This window comes from Petromyzon marinus, chromosome 45 (assembly GCF_048934315.1).
Source record: "Petromyzon marinus isolate PM22_M1 ecotype Great Lakes invasive population chromosome 45, UKy_Petmar_22M1.pri1.0, whole genome shotgun sequence".
NCBI lineage: Eukaryota > Metazoa > Chordata > Hyperoartia > Petromyzontiformes > Petromyzontidae > Petromyzon > Petromyzon marinus.
Window position 1 is genome coordinate 8,875,736 of NC_133711.1, and position 19,294 is coordinate 8,895,029.

At 45.3% G+C, this 19,294-nt stretch overlaps 1 protein-coding gene across 2 annotated transcripts in view; it reads left to right on the plus strand.

Annotated features, from left to right (window-relative positions):
* The window catches only part of MROH1 (maestro heat like repeat family member 1), a 65,281-nt gene that overhangs the window by 20,098 nt on the left and 25,889 nt on the right, over positions 1–19,294 (plus strand). Inside the window, exons 13-25 of one of the 2 annotated variants that reach the window (XM_032971154.2) lie at positions 1,643–1,756; positions 2,877–3,021; positions 4,095–4,135; positions 5,454–5,595; positions 6,778–6,827; positions 6,963–7,070; positions 8,308–8,427; positions 8,551–8,673; positions 10,637–10,783; positions 11,973–11,999; positions 15,633–15,755; positions 17,821–17,900; positions 18,699–18,834. In XM_032971154.2, the coding sequence (XP_032827045.1) occupies positions 1,643–1,756; positions 2,877–3,021; positions 4,095–4,135; positions 5,454–5,595; positions 6,778–6,827; positions 6,963–7,070; positions 8,308–8,427; positions 8,551–8,673; positions 10,637–10,783; positions 11,973–11,999; positions 15,633–15,755; positions 17,821–17,900; positions 18,699–18,834 (1,356 nt within the window). The remainder of the gene's footprint in view (positions 1–1,642; positions 1,757–2,876; positions 3,022–4,094; positions 4,136–5,453; positions 5,596–6,777; positions 6,828–6,962; positions 7,071–8,307; positions 8,428–8,550; positions 8,674–10,636; positions 10,784–11,972; positions 12,000–15,632; positions 15,756–17,820; positions 17,901–18,698; positions 18,835–19,294) is intronic. The other variant, XM_032971155.2, reaches the window with a different exon arrangement.

Below are 19,294 nucleotides of genomic sequence, written 5' to 3' on the forward strand. Positions count from 1 at the left end.
TGCTGAAATTAAAATAACGCAATTGGGATTCCAAGTAGCAAAATCAACCCCCTACTGTGTATGCTTGGCAGGGCCACTCCTGAAAAAGAGTCTTGAGATGCCATTAAAACAACAAGCGAAATAACAGTCGGACAGCTGTTGATTTTGTTGAGTGCTACTGTTAATTTTCTAACGTAAATGTATTGCCCTGTGTATTTTGCAAGGTCTTTTGTGTTCACTCTGGTATGATTTTGTGAGTTTTACCTTCTCGATGTTTAAAATACATCACGTTGGTAGTACTAATAACATCGTACCGTGCCATTCAAGAGTGCGCATGTTAAGAATACGTTTTCTGTCAAGCGCATATATATACACACAGCAGCTTTATACGCTTATATATGTACACGGCACATATATACACTTATAGATATTTAGTGTCAGGTCAGAGGTTTTACCTCTAGATCTCTCTCGTCAGGTCAGAGGTTTTACCTCTTGATATGTAGAGTCAGGACAGAGGTTTTACCTCTAGTGAGTTTTGTGGTTGTGCAATATTGTGTAAGATAGACCGTCAGCTGATGCTATCGTGCTGCTTGCTATGCTGTAAGAGAACTTGTGATGCACATCAAAACATTGGGAAAGAGCTAAACCATTTTGTTTGCTAGCTAACTAGATTACATCACATCTTGTGCATTTGCTTTTTTGTAGGCTTGCATGCGGCATGTGACCCTGTGTCATGAACACAAGTACTCAAATACAATAACTTGCATTTTAATCATAAAACCTGGAATGAAGGTTTATAATAAGTGTAATTTGCATATGTATACAGAGCCAAAGCTTAATTTTACATAAACAATTACTGTACAACCTATACATTTATGACTCATATACATTTTTTATGAACAAACCAGTAAAAATGGCAGAATGCTTATACTATAGCAAGCAAATGTATGAAAGGGATGACATTCTGCCTGTGTTTAAATAACTGTGCATGCAGTTTCTGTTTATTGCTGGTGTGTGTGTGGTGACACACACACACCAGCAATAACGCATTGCTCTGGAAGCAAGGGTTGGTGGATCAGAGACTTGTAAAACTTCTGAACCCCCTGGGCTTTACAATGTGGTCAGGAAATGGCAGCACTGGAAATGGGTATGCGAACCTATCCATGTGGAACCTTTCATTGTTGTCTCCTTGATTGAGGTGTCGCTTTTCTCCAGGCACACCGGTTTCCTCCCAAAACATTTCCTAAAATTTAAATTTTCTAAACGTTCCGATGCACAACTCCCCCAAAATGTTGGTACTTGATGACGCTTTCCATGATGAGTATTTTGACCAAATCCATCACTATGCTGGACAGTTGTGGTTGGTGAAGTTGGGGACCCTACCGATGTTAGTTATGACTGGGTATCAAACTCGGGTAACTGGGTTCATAGTGTAGTGTGCTAACCACTGCGCCTCCATTACACCCTTTTCTTTATCTTCATAATGTCTCCGTGTAGGTTATAAAATACTTTCTGATATGCTCCGTGTTTAAGCACTCGATTGAAATCATTACGTCAAAATATATAATTGTATTATTGAAAAATTACGGGTATGTATATCGCATCCTCAGTTCCAGTTGTACTAAAACATCTGTCGGTGGGTGACCGTGATGCTGCCGTGAAGGTGCAGGGCAAGCCGCGGCCGCCGGACCCCGAGGAGGTGACGGATGAAGCGCTGCGGGGAATGTCCGAGAACATCCTGCACCTCGTCACCACCACCATCGACAACATACACGGGGTGAGCAAGCCGGACCCTGGTCTGGGCCGGTGCGACGCCACCCGGCTGGTGCTGCACCGCTCCGAGCGCGGTGGTCCGTAGCACGGAACTCCTTGAGTGGAATTTACCCCTTTTGCTATTTGGCCCGCGATCAGCACGGAGTGGGAGGATACAATAAAGGGAAGGTATTATTTATTTATTTAAATTTGGGGTCAACTCGGCCCTTCCTTCCCCTTTGGGGACCGGAATAGAAGTACCACTTTGTTGAAAGTGTCATGTGGAGAAACTAGTCTCCAACACAGGAATGTCGAATTTCTACCATAGGCTCGCAGCTGTAAATGGGATATCAGCATTTTATTTTTGCTTAAAATTAACATTCTTCTGCTCTAAACCAGTGTTTCCCTGTGGTTGATGTACTCACCATGATGGTAGGTTACTTTGCATAAACTTTGCAGTAAAGTGATGATTAAAAAAAGTGCGATTAGAAGTATTATGATATATCATTTGAAATGTTATACTGGTAGGAACTAAGTTGTAAACTGAGTGTACCAGCCTGCAATAGATTAATGTGTCCGTCCGTCCCCTTTCAATACTTTAACGAAGTGAAATCTCGTGCTGTTGGGTGTAAAATCAGCAATAGACAGCGCAGAGACTTGATATGTCTTATTGCACCCAACATTTGGAAGTCACATTATCTCATTTGCGAACTTCGCTTTTGGGGATGTGGCAAATTCACACACAGCCCACAGCCGAATACCATTTGCGAGGCGAAGTTCGAAGGCACCGTGACATTACTTTGCCAATATTCCTACCAGCCCACCCTGCAGGGACCTGTTTGTTATTATGTTATAAAATCTTAATTAACTGTCTCATTTGTTATTTACGTGTACATGGCATTAATATGTGTGCAAAAATATATATTTAAAATCTCGCTTGTTAATACATTAAACCTATATATATGCTGGTCGTGGGAGCAAAGAACAATGGATAGTTCTGTTGAGGGTTGCACAGCAAGCAGTGGGTTGGGAACCACTGATCTAAACACGAAGCATCACGTGGTTGTTAGAGCCCCCGTGGCTGTTTGCAGTGCTGGGCGCTGCCACCACGGCGCACCGGTGAATCGGGTGGCGTCTCGTGGCAGGTGCTGTGGCCGTACCTGCTCGGGTTCGTGTGTCCGCCGCAATACTCGGGGGCGCTGGCCACCGTGTGTCGCAACGCGGCTTTCCTGGCTTTCAAGAAACGCGACAGTCAGGCACCCGACTACCTCCTCAACTACGAGATGCAAGGTCGGAATAAATGTACACTGCACACCCCCCAGGGAATTCCTAGGCGAATGGAGATGCAGCGAGAGCAGTAGGCAACAAGACTGTGAGATTTTGATTTAAAGCTTTCGTGACTGCAGGGATTCATATTCATGGTTCTTTCGGTAAAGTCACGTAGAAGGGAAACAATTATTTTATTGTTTCCCTTCTACGTGACTTTACCAAAAGAACCAAGAATAAGACTGTGAGATCTTAACTTAGTGTGACGGATTGGGGATACCTTCATCCGGCAGTGGATAGATCATGTCTGATGATCTTCTTTCGTTTGGCATGTAAGCAGCAGTTTGTATAGATGTCATAGTTGAATGTTAACGTCCTTCAACCAATCCAAGGGGGCAGTCGATGCTTTACGGATTGCAGCGATATCGCCAGGGTGACGATGAACAATAGGCATTTGGCAGCCGAGTAGTATAGTGATCTATTGTCTTGCGCAAGTGTAGTTAATAGGCAAGTACTACTGCAAAAATGAACCGATTGAAATACTTTATTGCATGCACGGTATATGTATAGAATCATGCGCGTGATAATGTTATGTTTATTATACATTGCAAACTCATCACTGATGTTTGCATGTATACTAATTGAACCAACAGAATGGCACAAAATGAAACTGAAAAATAGAAAAATAAATAACTAACATAAAGCCACCGTGGAGAGAATCCATTCCTGAAATCTCATTGAGGCCCTGAATGAATTTCATTGAATAGCTGTGGGGGCGATTCATTGCATCGCTGGTATAGTTACAGCATTTTAAAAGCTCAACACTTTGATCCAGTACTGTTGCGCTTCACAACATATGTTCGTAACATTTTAGGTACGCACGAAGAGTGGACACTTGATTTGACAGCAAACAGCATGCAATGGGCACAACCTAGCATCTGCGGAGAAGAGCCAAATGGAGAAAACACATTTATTATGATAGCCGGAAACTTGTTGTAGTTTGTGTGTGTTTGGATCTTAGCCAACCGCATTGTTGCAGCAGTTTGCTCTGATCCATTTCATTATTTGTTTGCTGTTTCTTGTTGTTTTTTTTCCAGCAAATTTGCCGAAACCGCCTGCCCTGCTCACTCGATTGCTGGTGAGGCACTGTCCCGACTCAAACCACTGCCTTCCCCCAAGGGAAGGGCATAGGGGGCGGAGTTCTCTTGCGTTTCAATCGAGTTTCGCTTCCAGATTTGCAAGATCCGACGATGTCCGTTGAGTGCTCGCGAAACTTTATTGGCTTCCGGTTGCTGAACGAATACATTATGAGGTCTCGCTCATTACACACAAAGTGCTTGCCACAAATGAACCACAATACCTTGATGATGTCGTCAAGGAACATAAACCATCACGCGAGCTCTGGTCATCCTCGCAACGGCTTTTGGCAAGTGATCGAACAAGGATGGTCACAGCATCACGCGCGTTCAGGTGTGCTTCTGTGGCCATCTGGAAGGCTCTTCCTTCCGATATTAGGAAGCCACTGGATCTACGCACTTTTAAATCTAGATTGAAAACTAATTTCTTTAAAACTGCTCTTTGTGTTTAGTTGTCCTCCCCCGCACCTCTGATTAGCACGGTTGGATACGTACGGTGCGAAATAAGTTAATCATACATATATCCCCAAGTTTTTTGGCTCAGTCCTTCCTGGAAATAGACAGCATAGGTGCTAAACGCAGTGGGGTTTATTTGTGCTGTAGTTGTGAATTTAGTTTTTTGCGAATAAATAAACAAAACACGTCTTTCCCAGAAGGAAGTGGCCGTCACTGTAGTTCTGTTCTTCTTTTGCAGTGATTAATGTATCGAAAAATCAAACAATAATTACGACAACAAGAATTTAAATATTGCAGGGCTACATGTGCTGGTTCGTTCTCCTGTATGGATGTGAAATCCGAACAATTACAAATGCCCTACAAACAACAGAAATGTGTTCTTTAAGAAGGAGAATGTACTAAAATTTCACAGACAGGCAAAGGAGTAATGTAAGAAATGTATTATGGATAGCAGGTACAACAAAAGTAGAGAAATGCAAATTAGATTTCATGGACATGTAATGAGAAAACAGGAGACTGTATATAATGCTTTGTCCGGAAAACTTGTAGGTACAAGAAGCCGGGGAAGACGGTGAGCAAAGTTACATAAGCAACTTGAACAGTTGTGTGCAACTCAGCGGAGTTCTTGAGTAATATCACAGAGAGAGGTAAATGGAAGGAAGGCCATGATCGCCGATGTCTTTGAGAAAGGTCAAGTCACACACTGCGATAAATTGAGGTTATTGTATTCCCGAAATTATTGTGTTACTCCCTCCAAAAATATTTAAATTCTTTATTTACATTTATCGAAACAGCAACTTAAAATACCGCAAGTGTGCTCGCGTTGCTCTGATCGTGGTGCTGGTGGTGGTGGCGGTGATGCAGGTGGTGTCGTCGATGCCGTGGGAGGGACCGGACCGGGGGGTCCCAGCTCTCCGGCTGCTGCAGGTCATGGCCGACAATGTGCACCCGTCGGCACGCGCGGCGTGGGACCTGCACGTGCCCACGCTCGTCCAGCACCTGGAAGGTTTTGCCTCCACGAGCACTTGCACACGCAAAGACAAAGATTCCTCCGTATAGCCTCTAACAGACTGTTGGGGCAAGTTCTGTTAGCGAGCACCATGAAGGGTGGCACTGCACGCGAGGGGGTTGGGTGGCCAACGCCACATCCGGCTGCCATTGTTTCCCTATTAGTGATGTTTACACGCTGCACCAGGTACTCATTGGAGGCTCACTCGGTACCTAACAGAGGCCCAGGATCGCTTAAAATAATCAGCATTGTTGTTGGCTGATGGCGGGAACTCGGGTTGCCGGGTTCATAGCACAGCGTACCACCGTGCCCCACAGGAACAAAGACAAAGATGTATAGCCTTAGACTGTGAGCAAAGTTACATAAGTAACACAGGAACACACACACGCACACACGCACAAAAACGTATCCCCCGTACAGTCTACATCAGTGGTGGCTGGGACCCCAAGCACAGCGATCTACTCTTGTCAATCTCAAGGAGCTTCCCAATCCACCATAACCCTATGGATCAACAATTAGCTGGCTTTAACCCTGTAAAATAAATTAGACATAATGGACTAGTTCTATCCACTGGTAGAACATCTTTTTTTAATGTATGATGCCTTAGTCTCAGACGGGAGATTTTATAATGCCATCGGTTGGTGCGAAAATAATTGCACAAAAAAATATTTTGTGATCCATGTACCGGCCACCACCGTTGGCCTGAGGACGGGCTGCTGCTGGCGAATGTGCCGGTAGCGAGTGCCGGTGGTGGTGTTGTTCACACAATTTAAACAAATTATTTGGCGATACTTCTTTGACAGCGGCGCACAAACACAAGTTAAACACCCAGCGCACTCATCAATTATGCTGCCTTACAAGAAAAAGTGTATAATACGAGACGTGTCGGCGAATGTCCTTTCTTCACAGCGCATAAACACAGGGTTTCTATGTCTCTGATCTCGCAATTTACATGCTATGAAGAAGGGCTATTGCCCAACATGTCACGGATTTAATAGTTTTACTTTTATGGCAGTGCTATAGACAAATGTTATACGTACTTGTGATGGTCAGTGGTGTGGATGCATGTTGCACCTGGCATCTGAGCTCTGGCCAAGGAAGGGGGGGAAGAGCAAGGCACTGCAATGCTGGGATTTAAGCCGTGGCTACTCAATGCAAAGGTGCTTTTGCTATTGGCAGAGTCTGAGGAGCAATGGTCACAGAAGAAGTGGGAAGACCTGCTTCTCAAGGTACCCGGTTAACACCGCCGCTGCATTCACAGTTCTCACTGTTATTGGTATTGCGCTCGTGTAATGCGATATTATAGATGCCCTATTTTTATTATTGCTATTAACACGTTATTGCTTTCATTGCATCGGTCGTAGTTTCTCTCCAGCACCCTGGAGGCGATTGCCGACGATGGATGGACCTGTCGCCTTGGGGAGGAGATGTCCAAGCAGCTGCCCAACTACAGCAGCGTCCCCAGAGAGAAGGTGAGTCGGGGTCAGTGGACACGCCAACCCGGGGAGGGGGGGGGGGCTGGGGGGCGATCCAATATCGCCAGATTTTCTTGCGGCTCTGATCTGCTCGGCGACCACCGTCGTGGTTTTTTCATCCCACGGCTTGCCCACTTGCACGGTGCCCCGTGCCCAATGCACCGTTACCAATGCACCGTGCTTGTGCTCGATCTCAACACGCGCCGTGCCGCCGGAGCCGCCTCGTCCTCGCGCCTGCTCTCGTTACGGCCTCTTTAGGGGACCGCAAAACGAGATTTAAATTAAGAGAATTGAAAACATGCGGGGGGGGGGGGGGGGGGTGGGGGGTGTGTGAGGGAAGGTGTATGGTGGAGATGTATGGTGTATTTGGTTTGTATACAAAAATCGCATCTCTCTGCTGCCTCATGTCCATCCAATTTCGTTGCACCTCTGAAGCTAAGGAGAGCTGAGCCTGGTTAGTACTTGGATGGGAGATTGCCAGGTGAATACCAGGTGTCGTAGGCTTGGGCTGTGCGGTGGTCAGGAGTTGACAGTTAGAGCAGTGGGTTGAATACTTCAGTGTGGAGCTCTCGGCGTCACCCCCTTATGCGTTTGGATTATACACGCTTTTATTTAACTCGCTCTGTCTGTTGTATCCTCAAATCTTGTAACTCAACTTTTACCCACTTCTCAATGTGGTATCGACTGCAAAGTTGGTATACCTATGTCATACTGATGACAATAATATATACTATCATTAAAAATAAAAACATATACATTTTTAAGCAATCTTTTTTTATATCTTATGTTTCGGCTTTTGTCTAATTGTCCACGGTCAACTGACGTTGGCTGTAAATCACTACAGTCCCTTACGTTATGGCAAGCTTCAGGGCCACTTCCTGAAGTCGTGGAGTTTTGCCATTACGAGTACGGTACATTTCATTAAAGCGTGTTTAAAAAAAAAGTATTTTAAATTACTCATTTTATCTCAGGTTTCCAAACACTCATTCAGTGAATTGACCAAACCTCCCATTGCAGGAACGTCCTTCCTGAATAAAAAGTGTCTTAAACATTGACACTTGACATTATAATTATTATGATTCATTATTATAACATCACTGTTCTAGAGACATGCGTGACACCGAAGCAATGCCCCGCAGGTTTCCGGAGAGGGCTACATTGTGCCCACGTTTGACGCTGGCAGCTGCGCAGAAGGCATGATGACTCTTATTTAATTGTGACCCCGTGCGCACAGGGCTTCCTCTACAAGTGCATAGGCGTGGTGCTCAGGCAGTCGACCAACAAGACTTTCGTAAAGACGCAGCTGCACACGATGCTGAGCGACGTCAAGCACACGGATACCATGGAGAGAGAGGTGAGCGCTGTTGTTGGTCGCCGCTAGAAGGGGCGTGTTCAGCGGTGGCCGCGTGTTGTTGTGCCGTCCGCGTCGCGCGAGTTGTGCCGACCGCGTCGCGCGACCTGGTTGTGTGTGCGGCAGGGTCTGGCTGTTGGCATTGGGTTCAGTGCCTCTGCTCACCTCGATGACACGATTTCTAAGCTGGAGGAAGTGGCCAAGAATGAAGTCCTTAAGAAAACGATCAACATTTTCAACCTTCTCAAGGTACAACGTCGGGAATGCCATTATAATCTCTTGCTCTTTTCTTCTGTCAGTTGTCACATAGTGCGGTGCTTTAGAGGCTGGATGAACTTAATGTAGACCTACGTTTCTCTGTTTTAGTCCTTTATACCATCAGTCCACGTCTTGCATGGACGACCGTGCTTCTTGCTCCGTCCACCCACTTTTTTTGCGTTTTGTTTATTGTCCTTCCCCCGTACCCATGATTAGGATGGTTGGCTACATACGATGGGAAAAAAGTTCAACGTACATTCACACGTAGGCTTTCGCAACCAATATCATCAATGATATAGGTTTTATTTGTGGGTTAGATCACGTAAATATAAATGTATCGTTAAATCCGCCACCACCCGGCACAGCCAATTAATAAGGTTTGTCACGTGAACAGAACGTGCCAAATCGTTACTAGTACAGCACACCGGTGTGTTGGAGAGCAAATCCACAACATTTGAAAACCTATATTATACATACTCACGCGTGTTTGCCCCCATTGTCTTCGCACATCAACACCAAATAAACCTGTCTTTATCTTTTGCATCACAGTGTCCTGCTGGCCGAGAGTAAAATAAATTGTCAAATTTTTTCGTGTTTTGTATTTTTTATTATTTGGAGTCTCGATACTCCCCAGGGATCCATCAGTGTTCATTATTAATGATTTATGATAATATTTCGCCTGGAATTACTCTTGCAAGGTTGTCCAGGTTGTCGGCTGACTGACGCCAGATCAATCCTGCTCCCCCAGTATCTTTCATATTTTCTCACCGTTAGAATCATAATGAAAATGTTTTTGGTTATACTCTTCGCACTCATATTATTATTGTTCATAAGACTTTGGCTATTGTGTACCGGTGTGATTGCAAGTCATTGACATTGAAAATTATCTGCCACGGAAATTTTGTTTTGTATGGTTACCGGGGTTACCTTGCAAAGGAGGTATTTTGCCGTACTAAGCTCCAACCTGGTTTAGTTGTAAGAAAATTAGGGTGTAATTGAAATTATTTCATTCAATCAGCCTTTTATCCACTTGTGTAATCTTGCAAGTAGTATTAAAGGATATTTTCCTGTCCAAATGTGCTGGTCTCAGGGTCTCTGAGCACCTAAGTGTAATTGCATAATGAGCAAGTCCCTGCATGAAACTGAGCAAGGAAATCGCCCATGTAATGATTTTTAAAATATACATATATCATTGGTCATTAGAGCGAGCTGCATAGAACTATGATAAAATGGTTATTAATAGTAGTAACATTATCACTACGATAATAAATAAGTCATGCATATTGTCACAAGTGCATTTTTACAAATGAATACTTTAAACAAAAGTGTAAATTGTCTTTTCTTGCCGACTTCACAAATCACTTTTCCACAATCATCATGCCCTGTACTGCCCCACTGTGGACCTTATGTGACCTACTTCCGTCTTCCCACCTGGTTTCTATTTGCAAGGCTGCGGTGTCAAATCATACCATGCCGGGATTGCATGCTTGCGGTCCAGTGTTTTGGAGGTCAGGATTGGTGGATTCACCCAGATTTGTCAAATTCCCCAAATCCACTGGACTGCAATAATGGCCAGGAGATGGCAGTGCAACAAGTGGGTTCATGAACCTATCCTTGTAGGTTTTCTCTGGCTACCCCAGTTTTTCTCAATGCAAAATACTTCTTTAAATCTTTCCGATGAGGGGACCTTCTGAGTAACTGGCTACTATACATTTCCACATGATAAACCACTTAGTTGAGCTCTCATTTGTATCCAGGTCGCTTCTGAAAAAGAACTAAATAGGCTCAGTGGGCCTTACCTGGCAGTAAAAAAAAAAACACAGCCTTGATACTCGGCGAGACTGTCCTCGATAAAACATTACATTGTCAGCAACTCTTACTAAAATATAGTTTTACATGTAAGGAAGCAAACCAAACGGAACCAACCACGATATTTTTTTAATCGTTTTTGAAGGACAAGTCTGAGGTGGACGGTGAGAAGGTGAGGAGCACCATCATCCTCTGCTACGGCTACGTGAGCATGTACGCGCCGGCATCCCTGCTGCCCTCGAGGCTCGAGGCCACCATTATCAAGAATGTGACCGTCCTCTACACCTCCAAGGTACCGAGGGCACGCGCCGAAGGGGGCCCAGCCCCCGCCGTCTGCCGGGAAATTGCGGCGTCGCTCGGGGAGCTGTGGTTAGTCGAGCTCGCGATTTGCGTGACTGCATTTTGTTGTTCTGATTGACGATTAATATTTGTTATACTTGTTTAGGCAGGTAAGCCCCTCACTCAAGAGTCTCTTGACTCTTTTTTTTGTTGTTTTTACGAGGGTCTTGACAAGACTCCGCAGTCGGGGGGGGCGATATTGCTTTGTATAATTAAAATTTTATTTTTACCATTGTGTTGTTTGGCCATTACCACTTGCATTGCAATTGTTTTGGTTTATGCGATGATATGGGGAAACCTGGAGGAAACCCACTTTGAACAGGCTAAGAACATACAAACGCCACGCAGAACGGCGCCCGAGTTTGGTATGGAATTCAGGCTCCTAATTGCTGTGAGGCACAAGTGCTACTGCTGCGCCCACCCTGTTGAATTGTGTCAGATGACAGCTTCACGCCACCTGATTCGTCCTCCAGTGTAAGGGGAGCAATTGCATCAGAAGCTGCCCCTTGGACTAGCAAACGTTGTTTCTCAATCACTGAATTTCATTTAAAGTTACGGATGATGTCGGATTCCCCCCCCCCCCCCCTTGTTTTTATATCATGGTTACCGAGCACAGGCTCAAAGGCCCAAATTGCCAAGCGTCCATCAATACACAGCCCCTATTGGGGGTTTAAGAGGTAACACGGTTTTTTTTTTTCAATTTTAACAAGGTTATAAGAACTTGCAAAAAGAGACGATGGGGCAGGGAATCCCAGAGGCGAGCATCACGGGGGAAAAAAAAGTTTAATAAGACTAGGGGTTGTTTTTCCTTGTTTCTCCCCCGTGGCTAGAAGGTGAAATGGCATAACACTTTGCATTTACCAGGCAGATGAACACACCATTGGACAAAGATAGTGGTGGAATATTATGGGATAGTGCTCGGAGGCAAGGGTCAAACAAAGTACCAAGGGGTGAACGCGAGAATGAAACGCACGACGCAGAGGGCAGTCAAGAGTAGAAGGGCGGCTGTGAAACCGTTGAGTTCTCCAACAGGTACAATGAAAAACACCCCCGTCTCGGTGTCGCGTGCCTCGATGTTGACGGCGCAGGTGTGAAGCACGTTTTGTGTGAGATAACGCGATGCTTTATCGCCTTGTAACCAGATTCTCGGGATTGGTGTGGCCGTGAAGGTACGGTACTGCATTGCGTTCGTCCCTGGGTGCTCTCCTCCTGGCGCAGCAGGGGGCGCTATGGGTCTGTCCTGTCCTCTCCGCTGCAGCAGTGAATTGCGGGCCGCGAGCGCTTCGCTGCTTTGACATTTAAAAAATTAACAAGGCTGGCTGTTCATTCCACGCACGCATATTAGCGTTGGGTGCGCAAGTTACAGACGCTTTGAATGTTAAATGACGGCACCCGAATGGGATTATTACACGAGAACTAAAGGCCCTGCGTTCCGTTGTTGCAATGGAAATGTTTACCGTATGGTACTGCGTTACTTTGTAGGTCACCGCAGTGCTGTCCACCAATTAATAATGAATGCACTGCATGGCGTCTTTCATTCATTCAATCATTGTGTAGGGTGCCTACAGTGATAGTGAGTTTATATGATGTTAACTAAGCCACCCACTGCTTAGAAATATTTTAGCAAAATGAAATACATTTGTCTCCATGAAACACCCAGCCTTGTATTTTTTTAAACTGGTCAAAGGTTATCTAAGGTCCTCGCTCAAACATTCTGAGCTTTCTGGTTACACAAATGCCTGCCATATCTATACACAGGGGAAATGTCTTTTTTCTCATCCGTTTTCTGTTATGCATCACGCTTATGTACGCGCATGTTTTAAAACTTACTTTAAAACTTGATAGAGCTCTGACCATGGAACCAATTCGAGAATAATGTAAAAGTATTCAGGCCAAACTTGACATTTTTCTTCTTCGAGTATTTGATTGAAAGGCTGTAAAAGCCACATTGTCAAACAGCTGTTTCACACACATGCATATCTGAACTTTTGCAACGAATTCACCAAGGGTGTGGCAGGGCAATTGCCGTCAAAGGTTTGGGCAAGAGATTGCCGAGTACCTGTCCGTCTCCTTTTACAACAATCTCCCCTCGTGCCTGTCGAGCCGGATGGTCCGTCGCACAAAGTCGCCACAGGCTGAGGAGCGTGCGATGCAGAGCTGCAAAACTTCAGAAAAGCGCTCCCTGCTTTTGGGAACTTTTGGTTGGGAAATTTGGGTTGCTCGCAATCATTTTAAAATCTTGAAATCTTAAATGAGGGTGTTGGTCCTGGTTTTTATGTTTGAGTATCTCTCGATTGGTCTTGCTGGTGAATTTCAAATTAAAATGTTTGTAATTTTTTTTTTAAAGAAGGTCTGGGAAGCGTGGCTTGGTTTGACCTGGTCCCCACCTCATGGGTTTTAAGGCCCGGCTCTCCCAAGTGTTTTCGGTTTGCGCCGCGCGTTGTTAGCCCTGATGTCTTCAGGAAGAATCTCCCAGCAGCGTGGAGCGAAAGGTAAAGAAGACGTCACGCCGAACAACATGTGGCACAAACCAGAAAACACATCGGAGAGCAAATGAAGCAGCACAATCATAAAAATTCAAGGAGGTGGTTTAAGGTCCTGCTCATGAGACCAATCGAGAGGCACATCACTGGCCCAGGCATTGTTGTATCGACACCATCGATGTACATCACTTACGTATAATGTAATGTTTTGGAGGGAGCATGATGTTTGCCTCTCTGCGGTTGCTATTTCTATAGAACAAATTTGGAGAGATAAAAAAGAAACTCAAATTGCAACTGGTTTTCTTAAAATGAACAGGGCCTGTAAATAACTTGAAAAAAAATTTGGGGGCCAAAGGTACAATGTTGGTGAATTTAAGTTTTTGCAAATTAACTGCGCTGTTTTATAAATGGTATTGCGAAAGCAGTGCAGGCTCAAACATGGTACATTTCATTACACGGTATAACTGTATATATTATAACAATAACTTATAGTCCATATTCTTGGGTCTTTCGGTAAATTCACTTAGGTTCAAAGAAAATAACAAAAATAACATGATTTTAACTTATCTACGTGATTTTACCGAAAGACCCAAGAATATGAATTCCTGCAGTCACGAAAGCTTTAAGTCAAGAACTTATAGCCCCTTGACAATTCACTGCTGGATGAAGTCCTCACATGCCATGCGGGATGGATAATTTAACCATACTTCACGAGGCTGGTCAATGCGGGGTTGACGTATTGGACGCTTTGCGAGACCGCTGCAGATATCACTCACCGCTGATGTTAGCCGTGGCCCGGGAATCGAGCACCGTTGCCACCGCTGGTCCCCAATTACCATTTTCTCTAGCGGCTCTTTGACGGCGTGGCGACCTTTTGTGAGCTTGCGTTCACAGAACTGCTCTTGAGGGCTACCGTCATCGAGGGGCCTCCCCCACGTCCTTTCACTGAAGCTCTCAAACCTCAGTGGAGATGTCCTTCAAGTTGATTGACGTTGCGGCGATGAAGTTTGTCTGCTTGAAGGAAGACATGGCCAATCAAACAAACATCTATTGTAGATACAAACCTAGGCTGTCTACCAGGCTGTATGACGCAAGTTTTAATATTCCTTAATGCTAATAACGGCTCTATATCATTGTCATATGCGTCACCGTAGCACAGTAGAGACCTAATTTCATTGGCATGTTAGTTCGTGATGTCACAGCGATGCGGACTGGAGTTCCGTAATCACCGTCAACATTTTTATCTGTTCATTCAATATCTGTTTATTCATGAATGGAGTTTCAAACTTATGTCGGATGGCCCAGCATTAACAGCCCTGGTACATTTATGCAAGAGGAGAGACTTTTGGCAAAAGTCAGGGGGGGCAGGGGTTGAACCAGTATTCGGTGCACTGTGTTAGCACAACTTGAGAACCCGGGTTCAAATCCAGGTTCTCCTCAAGTGCTGGGAGTTGGATGTTGCCCATCCCGGTCACCAGTGACTGCCAACAAAAACCACCATATTGAAATTAGTTTTTTCAATTTGGCTTGTTCCAGCTCGTACGACAAACACTTTGCATAGCACGGAGAGATGTGTCGTCCTATTGTGGATAAAGATGACTTTTAGAGTAGCTTCAGGAAACTGTAATATTCTGAGCCTTGTGGTCTGCTTCCAGGGCTAATCTGTGACGCAGAGTGGTAGCGCCTGCTGGCTGCACGAGTTCCAAATGGAAATTTTCACGTCACAACGCCAATAGGACAAATTGTAATTTTTAATCGGCAGAAACTTGCAACAATGTGCAAAAGCTCTCCGATGTGTTGTCGGCTTGTTCCCGCATGCTGTTCGGTGCGATGTGTGCTGAAGCTTCCAGCACGTCGAGCGAAACGTCGGACTTTGTGCCGAACAACACGCGGCAGTACAACCCCGAAAACATATTGGATAGGATCGGATCAGAATCTTTATGTATATTGCCGGAATACGTTGAGCTATACAGCTATTTTTCAAAGATGTCCAGTAGAGGCGGGTAAGAAAATTACAACAACAAACAATACAAAAACACGATAGGAGGTAAGGTAATCACAAAATATTAAAATAAACAATTTTATAAGTAAACTTTTAATGTTTTACCAGGTGAAATCCACCAAGCTATTAGCTTTTTCAGAAGCGACCTGGCCACAAATCACAGCTCAACAAAGTGGCTTATCGCGACAGCTCTACAGCACAACCGCAAAAAAAAATCTACGCGGTGGTGTAACTCCGAAAAGCGTTCCATTCTATTTTGTTCGCATCCTCCTTTTCAACACCGGCGGTCGCTTGACGCGAGTGCCCGTGTGCCAAAGGACCTGACGGTGAAGCTGAGTCTCATCAAGACGGTGTCGCTCATCGCCCAGGCCGTGCACCCATCCAACCTGCACACCGCCTTCCAATTCGCCAAGAAGCTCGAACTGCTTCACCTCATGCAGGTGGGCAGCGGCGCTTTGAAGTGGTGATATCGTACGCCTAAAAAAAAATCGACGATCAGAAATTTGCCCATACAGTAAAACCTTGGATTGCGAGTAACTTGGTCTGCGAGTGTTTTGCAAGACGAGCAAAAATTTTAAATAAATATGAATTTGATAAACGAGCAAGGGTCTTGCAATACGAGTAGTAGTACGTATATACACTTTGTCTGCCGAGCGTCACGTGATCACAACTGATATACGAGTGCTTTGATATACGAGTGTTTTGGATTACAAGCACGTTTCTGGAACGAATTATGCTCGCAATCCAAGCTTTTACTGTATATGGTATTGTGGATTATTAATCGAGATTAATTTGCATCGATTCTGCACAGTCGATCCAAAATAAGCAAGTATCAAAAATACCGGCTTAATCGTAATTTGCGGGTTAATCGCTGTGTCAATTCATTACCGACCGATTGGTCCATGGATCGAGTAATCTGACACGCCCCCTTAAATTGATTGACTAATATCAGCAAGATCGGTGTGATTCCATCGCAGGATAATGCACGAGCGCTGTCCATCCGTCTGCCTGTCTGTATGACGTGGAGTCGGCTCTCACTTAGATGATGCATTCCAAATTACACTTTAGCGTAATGCTATGTTGCGATTACGGGCTTGCCCTTTAGAACACTAGCCAAATTGGGAAGCATTGCCTAAAGGACACAGTAATTCAATTTTGTAAATGATGAAGAAAAAAATAAAATGAAAAGTAATGCAAATAGATTGAACAACACAGAGAGGTTGGCAGTATTGCATGTATCAAAGCTCTCGGCCTTATCCGAACCACCAGTTCAAGATGATTGAATGTGTGGCGATGTTGTCATCTAGGCCACCGACTCACAGAGTCGAGATAATGTTGCCATCCCAGCAGACACAGCTGCCTGCCGGGATAGCCGCATTCTCAACCCATTGAGATGGCCACACATTCAGTTCTTTTGAGCTGGTGGGCCGAATAAGGCTGTTCAGTGTATTACCTGGGCACGTGACAGTCCTCCAACCTACAACACCTAGCAAGCACTGCTGGTTACCCATCCAAGTTTAAACTTGACTCAACCCTATTTTTGGTTCTTTCAGTAAAGTCACCTAGAAGTGAAACAATAAAATAATATTATTTTATGAATCCCTGCAGTCACGAAAGCTTTAAATCAAAATTTGACTCAACCCTGTTTCCCTTCTGATAAACGACGACATCAGTTGCATTCAGGGTGGCTTGGTCTTGAGCAGCCGGTCTCTAACCAGAATTTCTCACCATGAGTAGTGACACCCAGGAGGAGGTTTCATTCCCATTGAGGGGTTCACGACTCGGGTCAGCAATAAATAAATAAAGAGATACGGCTACTATTTGAACGCTGCAATAAAATAATGTTACGTACATCGATTGGCAGACCTTTCAAGTCTCAAGGCTACGCTCTCTTGTATCGCAGTAACATTTACACCTTCCCTGGGCCTTTCCTGCACGAGCAATTGAGAGTTTTTTTTTATTGCCGCACAAAAGGGTTTTTATTTTTTCCGTTGAAAAGATTTGAGAATCTTCATTCCCTACTATTACCCAAAACTACGCTTCAGAAGGTCCATTTCCGAAATAAGCTCCCAGCATATGGAGCTGTCATGCCAAACAATGTGCATTGCAACCGCTTGGTGCATAGTCCGTCCTGTGCACATCTGCACATCGGGCAGTCCAACGTCGCCGCTTGTTCCTGTCCATGGCTCCGTAAAGCACCTCCCAACGTCGAGCCCTTATTAGGAAGGTTACACCTTTGCTATAGCCGTTTTTTGTTGAATGAGTCATGCCAGTCGCATGCCTGGATGGAGGAAGAGGAGCTTACGATGGGCTTGAAAATCACACGGGTAAATAAAAATAAAAACCCTTGCTGCACTGGAAACCACGACACCATAAAACTGAGCTATACAGCGCAACCGTGAAAACCTACGCAGTGGGTGTAGCGTTGAGCTCGCAACAATCGTGGTTCAATGCGACCCTGTTCTCCTTTAACCCCCTCCCACCCCCGGTTTCTTCCATGTGCAGGAGATGATCAAAGCTGAGCCGAGCAGCTCCCTGTCCACGCTAGTCAGGCAGACCGCGCTCACGGCGTGCTCTCACCTGGTGTATCCTTTGCACGCACGCGGCCAAGCACCCGTTGCACCCGTCGCCTGAAAAAGTTTGGCGCACGGAGCCACTTCTGAAGGTCCTTTGCTACGACGTCTGCTTAGGGCCCGGCTCCTCTATTGCAGAGCAAACTCTGCAGGTTCTGGAAACTGAACCACAGCGAGTCACAGTAGCAGCGCACGTGCAATCGGGAGAGAAGATTTCTTGATGGCAGAGCCCCCTTTATATTGTTAAATTGTGTTGCAGCAACGTATACTTATTTCTCAGTGAGTGCATAGAGCACAGTTGGGCTAAAGAGTAGCACGCAGATTCCAGGATCAAAGGTTTTTCTTTTTACTAACCCAGTATTAGGGCTGTCATTTCTGCTTTTGTAATGGCATGTTCAACCGGCTGCAAATTTGCACCCGGCGCTTTTCATTACAGGGGCCCCATTGTATTTGGACGGTGCAGCCAAGTAAGCCGCTCGCATTAAGTTTGTGCCTTCCACATTCATCATCATTATCATCATCATCGTCGTCAGCCGCGATCAATCCACTGCTGGATGAAGGCTTCACCAAGCCGCCACCACCTCTAACAACAATCCGTCCAACGCTTGCACGTGAACCGATCCCATCGCTTCATCTCCTCGGTGGACCCCCCGCTTGAGCAGCACTCCATTCCATTAATCGGTCCAAATGGTGGCCTCGGCAGAAGGCGTCTCTGCTCCCGTGTTCTCTCTGTGAGAGCGCCGTATCCGCGGAGCGAAAGTGAATAAGTGTCGCGGCGATGGTTGGGTTCATACCTTGACAGCGGGGCAGTAAGCTGGACCCCCCGCTGGCGGAAGTTGACTCGGTGGAGCTGATGAAAACCTGCTTGTACAGCGTGTACATCCTGCCTCCGCTCCCCTCCGATCGCTCTAGGGACGACGCCGTGCCCGACGGGGAGAAGAAAGAGGTAGGTTGACCAGTGCATGGTGGTGCATGGTGGTGACATGTGGATGGTGGAGACGTCGGAGGGCGGAACACGGAATCTGGCCCGGCCTTTTGCGTGCCGAAAGTTTTATAATTTTGGGATTGGTTGAAGAGTAATGTTGATTTTATCATTTATTAGTTTACGTAAATAGCTGTGTTTAGTGCACTGCGCTATGATCACAACTTGAGTTTGAATACTGGTGACGACTAATCATCGGGGGCGAGTGACATCTAAAGTTGTCTTGACCTACTGGCGTTGGCCAGACTTGTGAAGGATGGTCAAACAGCCCCAATGAATTACACGGTGTTGGGAGAACTTCATTGAGCAGTGGGTTTACAACGGAATAGAAATATATTTTTATTTATTAATGACGGTAATAATTTAAAACAAATCTTCTGACCGCCTCTGAGCCTCTACTAGAGGGAACCCTTGAGAAACCTGC